Here is a 6,762-nt window from a genome sequence, read left to right on the forward strand (position 1 = left end):
GACTCCAACACTTTGTCTCTGTCGGATGAAGGACACATTTAAACACTTCATGTTGAAGTTTTCAAACATGTAGCTCTCCCTCCTGTCATGATTCTTGTGTTTTAATGTTCAATTTATTAGAATTTTCTGTTTCATTGTTTGGTCATCTTGTGTCTTATTTTCTCATTTCCTGTCAGTTTTCTCCATTTCCTGTTTCATGTTATCCTCAGCAACTTCTTAGTTTTTTTCCAGCCTGCCACACTCACCTGTCCATAGTCAGTAATCACACATGTGCTTTCACTCCCCAATCATCCTCAGTTGTATTTAACCAGTGTCATGTCTTCATCACCCTGTTAGATCATTGCCTTTTCATGCCTCGTCTCTGTCCATGTCTTTTGTATTTTTGCTGCCGCGCCAGCCTTTTTGTTTCATTAAATCAGTTTTGTTCTGCATTCAAGTCCTCGTGTCTGCCTGCATTTTGGGTTCCACACCAATCAGAACACCTCCACTCTACAGAGAAACAATGCTGGGAAAGTGTTTTGTCTTTATAATTTGCTACTTTCTTTCATCTGCAGTGAGTAAAGGACATCCGTTTGAAATATATATTACTAAACCCCCTTTTTCTTGAGTTAAAAACTATAGTAAAACAAGTTACAAAACATATAAAGAGATACTAAGTTCAAATAGTAAGTTAAACTTACATTTAAATCTTGTTCTTCTGTTTGACRTCTCTCCTTGATGTTCTGTTGAAAACTGGTCTCAATAAAACGTTGGATTCAAACAAATATATCTGCCTCACTGTCGAAGTTTGCTTACTCAAATGAGATGAAAGATGCTCTTCAGAAAGTCAGAGTCCTTTGACAACACCACAATTTAAATATATTTATTTACATAGCTACAAAGCAACATTTTATTTATACAGCCCCAATTCCAATGAAGTTGGGACGTTGTGTTAAGATGTATGTAGAAACAGTATGTAAACAGAGTTTATGTATGTAAAATCTGTTTATATTATGGTCAAAGTTTAATGAAATTAAAATGCAAGGCAATGCTTTGCTCCTTGTTATTGACCCTTCTTCTACATTAAAGTCCATGTGTTATATGAACACCACGCTGTCGCTCATGCCAAGAGTCTTGAAACAGAATCTTTCTGACCCAGTTACTATCAATAGGTCCATGTTTTTGAAGCTAAGTTGGGTCTAGGGAGGGATAGTGGAATAGAGGGCTAGCTTAAGACAGATGAAAAAGTCAGGATGAGAAAACATACAATTAAATCATAACAAGACCTTGCAGTGGATGTCTGTGGTAACGACTGCAGAAAACATATGTACCTGTAACACAAGAAGAAAATCAACGCTGACATGGAGTTCACCCAACGTTACCTCCCAATGGAATGGGAAGAGCGATGGAGGAAAGAAAAAGAGAGGAAGAAAAGGGTGATTGAGGAAGGTGGAGAAGGGATAGAACAAGATAACCGTGAGTTGAGAAAGATTGTTGCTTACAATGATTCCAGGATGGGCCTGATTAAAGAKGAATCAGAGGTCAAAATGAGTACCACTAGTTCCAAAGTATCTGGGGGATRTTCGAGTGATGGGGCATTTGGAAATGAAGGTTATAAAGTCCATGCTTGCTGCAKCAAATCTTTTCTTAAAAACATGTTTGTGACTTTGAAAGACTTCCAGGATTCATCTCTTCTCACTGACCTGACTTTGACTACTGATGATGGTAGCAGTTTCCATGTGCACTCAGTTCTCCTGGCTGCCGTCAGCACATTTATTCTGAAAAGGATGAAGGAAAAAAGCAGTAAACAACCAAACATTAATGAAGAGGAAGAAGTTAGGTGGACAGTGGGGACTGATGTTGACCGAGTTGGACTTCAGGCAGTGATTGAGTTCGCTTACAGTGGAGACGTGTCATCTTTAAACAAAGACACTATTATCCAAATCAAGACTGCAGCTCAAGTGTTAGAGGTCCCACGACTGGTGGATTTATGTAACCAAACTACTACAAAACAGAAGCAACAAACAGTGACTTCAGAAGAACATTTGAGATCTACTCTTCGGTCTGTTGAACAACTCTGGGTGGACAAAGTTGGATTTGAAGTTACCTTGGATGTGAATGGTAATCAGTTTCACGGTTAGTTGACATGATTTTGTTTTATGATGTAAATTTTAAGTGTTTTTATGAATATTTAATTGTGAGCTTCTTGTATTATCTCCAGTGCACAGAGTTATCCTGGCAGCATGCAGCGACTACTTCCGTGGAATGTTTACCTGTGGAATGAGAGAATCCCATCAGACCTGGATCCCCCTTCCCTTCCTTTCCACTCCTGATTTAGAGGCTCTGATCAGTTTCTCCTACAGCGGGACCCTTTATCTCAGCTGGGACTCTGTTTTTGAGATAACCTGCACTGCTCTCCAGCTTCAGTTCCAGCCTGCACTCTTGATTTGCCTTGACTTTATGAGAGACGAAATCCAGACAAGCTCCTGTCTGGACATAGCATCTTTTGCTGAAGCCTATGGGATGGCAGAACTCCTTGAGGAAGCCAATGACTTTGTGCTGAGGAACTTTCGGGAAGTGTCAGCCACAGCAAAGTTTCAGGACCTTTCAGTAGAGAAGCTTCTAGACTTCCTCYGCTGCAATGATCTGTGTGTTCCTTCAGAGTTGACTGTATTTCGAGCTGTAATCTCTTGGATTGAGGCKGACCCTAAAGAGAGACTGCCCCAGGCTGGTTTGCTGATGACTGGAGTTCGATTCCCGCTGATGACTTTTCGGGAGTTCAGGGAAGTCAGAGCCATTAACCTGCRTATGGAGTGTTTTGCAGACAAAGAAGTGGAACTCTATGGTTCAGCGCTAAAAGAATTTGGTTTCAGCCTCCCTAAATCCAAGGATTATTGTCGAGTCAGGCGACCAAAAGATGTTCTAGCTGTGGTTGGGGGAGACCAGCTAAACCCAGATGTGGGTCAACGCATACCAAGCAAGGACATTTGGTTTGCCAACTCTTTACGCAACGGCACTGGATTAGTGAAAGAGATTGAGTGGAGGCAACTTGGTGAGATTCCAGACAAGCCAAAGTTCCGACATGGAGTGGCTGTAATGAATGGCAGGTTGTATGCAGTAGGAGGATGCTAYTTTTACGCCAAAGATAATATAATGAAGTCAGCATACAGGTAAAGAAATATGTAAGTTTATAAATTCTACTTTTATCACGCCACTTTATGTTTTCAATTCCTCTGGTCTTCTTGTCACTGCACACATGGCAGTTATGATCCTGTAATGGACATCTGGAAGAGGCTGGCTGACCTGAATGAGTCAAGAAGTAACTTCTCCTTAGTGGTCCACAAGGACCACCTTTATGCCATTGGTGGAGACATAGAGATCAACACCAACACGGAGACTGTTGAGATGTATAAACCAGACACCGACTCTTGGAGGTATCATTATTATCACTTGTAGTTAACAAGTTTGTACYTTATCAATGTTTTAAAATATAACCAGAACAGAGAGAAGAACATAAATGTATTGTTACTATACACCAAATCTAAGGAATTAGGATCTGCTTGCTGTTTTCAACAGCACACTTACCTTTCCAACACAGTCTCACTCCTTACTCATCACATATGGATGCTTAGTCAGGCTCTCTCCATCACTTATTTACAAGTCAAGTTACAGGGATTAGACAATGAAAGTGAAACACCTGGTTTTAGACCATAACATCCCTTTCAGACAGCTTTCTCTTGCATCCACAGTTAATCCTGTTGGATGTGGTTCATCCTTCTTGGTGGTATGCTGACATTACCCTGGATACCGTGGCTCTTGATACATTACAAACACTTGCTGTCTTGGTCACAGATGCTCCAGCAAGATGTGCACCAACAGTTTGTCCTCTTTTGGACTCTRGTATGTCACCCATAATGTTGTGTGCATTCCAATATTTTGAGCAAAACTGTGCTCTTTCCCTGCCAATTGAACCTTCACTCTCTGCTCTTACTGGTGCAATGTGCAGTGAATGAAGATTGGCCACCAGGCTGGTCCAATTTAACCATGAAACCTCCCACACTAAAACGATAGCTGTTTCAGTTTCATTGTCCAACCCCTGTATTTTTTTATATTTAGGGTCATTGTTTAGGTTAGGAGATTAAGTTTACTGGTTAGTTTTAGATAATAAAGTCAGGCATTAGATGTTTGGGTACTAGAGGTTAAGTTTAGGGTTGAGGGTTGAACATGGGTTCAATRGTTAGGGAGCAGTGTGAACTCTGCATGTCATTTCACTGAGCAGAATCTGGGTGTTAAATTAAGTTCAAGTTAAAGAATCTTTAATTTTCCTGAGGGGTAACTTGTTGCRCAGTCAGTAGACATAAAAAACGTTCATACTAGACAAAAAAATGCAATGCCAATATTTAGATAGCAGAAATTACTATTTCTCTTTTCCCCTAAGAAAACGTTTAACTGAAAACTAAAGGCAATTCCACTAATTTCAGTAAATGTAAAACAGATATCATTCATAGAAAATAAAACATAAAAATGGAAAATATCTGTTTTAGAAAGTACAGTATGAATATTAGACAAAAAAAACCATCAACTCATTTTTTTCATGTCATTGTCTGTGTCTACCTTTTTGTTTGTTTTTTAGTGTTTCAGTGTTCCCTGGGTATCTCTGCCCTGCTGTCTGTCATTCCTCCAGCCCTGCCCTAGTTCACCTGTTTTCCTCTTGTGTCTCCTCCAGGTGTTTCTTGTTGTCTCATTAAGTTCTGCTTTTACATTCCATGTTTTGTCCTCTGTGTCTTGTTGGATCATTGTGCTGTTACCAGACATTGTGGTGTCCTGTGTTCCTTGTGCTTTTATCTCCCCTGAGATCTCGTGAGTGTTTTTGAGCTGCYTTGCCAGCCTTTTGATTGTTTAATAAACTCTTTTGTTACATTTTGGATTTTGCCTGCGCCCTGGGTCATTCTGCAGCAAACTTCACATTTCAGTTTAAAACAGTGCCAGTGAATAACATCTACACTAATCATATCTTAAAAATGTTGTAAAAAGACAAATTTTATAATGTTTGGTTTTCAGCTGTTCTTTCTGTGAAATCAAAATAATAATTTCTTCCATAAATGATTTCATTTTCCACAGCTTTGTCAGGCCCCTGGACCAGGCTCTCAGTGGATATGGCCTTGCTGCCATAGATGGAAGGATTTTTATTTCTGGAGGTTTCAACTGTAAGTTTGTGTGCCTGGTTTCCATGTTCCTGTACCACCCAGAGAGAGGAACTCTGTACCTGGCAGATATGACCCATGACCGGGCTCAACACTGCATGGAAGCCCTGCAAGGACGTCTGTACGTCGCTGGTGGGGTGTGTAATCTGAGGAAATATTATACTAACCAACCAGCCTGTGAGGTGTACGATTCCATGACTGACTCATGGACTGGTTTTGCATCTCTGCCAGTGCCTCATGTGGGTGCAGCCTCAGCCACCTTGGAGGAGAAAGTCTATGTGCTGGGGGGATACTGTCAGGAGGACTACAGCGAGTCTGGACTGGTTCACCGCTTTGATCCCACCACACAGCGGTGGGAGAACATGAGCAAACTACCAGGGGCTGTAACTGACATTAAGGCTTGTCTTCTCCGCTTGCCCCAACACTTTAGACAATGAATGGTTGTTCTTAAAAGGCAAATCATATGATCCTTTTGTGCATGTGTCAAAAMATCTAAAATCAAATCGGGAGATAATTTCTGATTAGCTGAAGTTTGGAATGCTGATGTTTGAAGAGACGTAGTTAATATTAGCACTCTTATTTTATTCTGTTTTTTGACTACAACTTGTAGAAAAAATATGTAACATCTGAGCATAGCCAMTTTTTTTCAAGACTGCAGTGACTCAAAAATTGATTGAGCTTTTGTTCACTTGGTTGCGGTTCTGCAGCCTGCCAAGAGATTTTTATTTAAGTCAAGTTATTTAACTGTGCTTCCCCACTTGAAACGAATAGACATCCACACAGTTATTGCAATGACCAAACAATCCTCCTTTCTTTCTTTTTAATTTATTTTCAGACAGGAATTCACAGACATTATTCTAGGGATTTAGATGAAAACAAAAAGTCCCACACAATATCAAATCCGACAATGGATTCTAAAGGAATGGTAAAAACCCCACACAATTGTAAGATTTCAGTCTTACACTTCTTATAACAAAGTTATAAGAGTAATTTATTTAGCAAGGGGTCTCTTTTATTTCGGGTAAACATTCCTCTAGTGCAAAAATGAATGGACACACAARAAGTRACAGTCAGTGAATGTTGATTTGATCCATAAATATTGCGATCATTTATTTTAAAAATCATACAGCATCACTAAGTACACTTAGTTGTGGCAATCAGTTTCCTATAAAAGTTTAGAACTGACAATAACAAGCTTCTAGCTTCTTAAATTGTCAACAAACACTTAAATAGAACACAAACGTCAACTTAGATGTTAAATACCAGACATTTGAGGCAATTGACTTAGAGTTGGCAAGGAAGACTTTTAAGAAAAGGAGGAAAGTAAGGTGTTAGCTTTTCCTATACTTTATCTTAAATAATGGGTTTTAACCAGAAGGGTGAAGCGTTCTACTCGGCATCGGCCAGACAGAGAGGTTCATAACAGCCAGCTTTTACCTTAAAGATGATGTTCTGTCACCTTGTCCAGATATTTCGTGGGTGCTGCTAGAAAATCCGTCTTCAGGACTAGGCCTGTCACGATAACAAATTTTGCTGGGCGATTAATTGTCTCAAAATTTATTGCGATAAACGATAATAT

The 6,762-nt window shown here is 39.7% G+C and overlaps 2 protein-coding genes across 2 annotated transcripts in view; one reads left to right on the top strand and one right to left on the bottom strand.

The window, feature by feature from the left end:
• The window catches only part of LOC106532302 (secretory phospholipase A2 receptor), a gene marked incomplete in the record, with an annotated part of 3,633 nt that extends 1,851 nt beyond the window's left edge, over positions 1 to 1,782 (bottom strand). The window contains 1 exon segment of the mRNA XM_014028330.1: positions 1,683 to 1,782. Coding sequence (XP_013883784.1) covers positions 1,683 to 1,718 — 36 coding nt within the window.
• Positions 1,158 to 6,488, top strand: si:ch211-63p21.8 (kelch-like protein 33). Its single transcript, XM_014028329.1, has 4 exons — positions 1,158 to 2,115; positions 2,201 to 3,149; positions 3,243 to 3,413; positions 5,101 to 6,488. The coding sequence occupies exons 1-4, from the start codon at positions 1,341 to 1,343 to the stop codon at positions 5,618 to 5,620; spliced, it is 2,415 nt and encodes an 804-aa protein (XP_013883783.1). The 5' UTR covers positions 1,158 to 1,340; the 3' UTR covers positions 5,621 to 6,488.
• The last annotated feature ends 274 nt before the right edge of the window (positions 6,489 to 6,762 follow it).

The sequence above is a fragment of the Austrofundulus limnaeus genome, unplaced genomic scaffold (genome assembly GCF_001266775.1).
Source record: "Austrofundulus limnaeus strain Quisiro unplaced genomic scaffold, Austrofundulus_limnaeus-1.0 Scaffold746, whole genome shotgun sequence".
Lineage (NCBI taxonomy): Eukaryota > Metazoa > Chordata > Actinopteri > Cyprinodontiformes > Rivulidae > Austrofundulus > Austrofundulus limnaeus.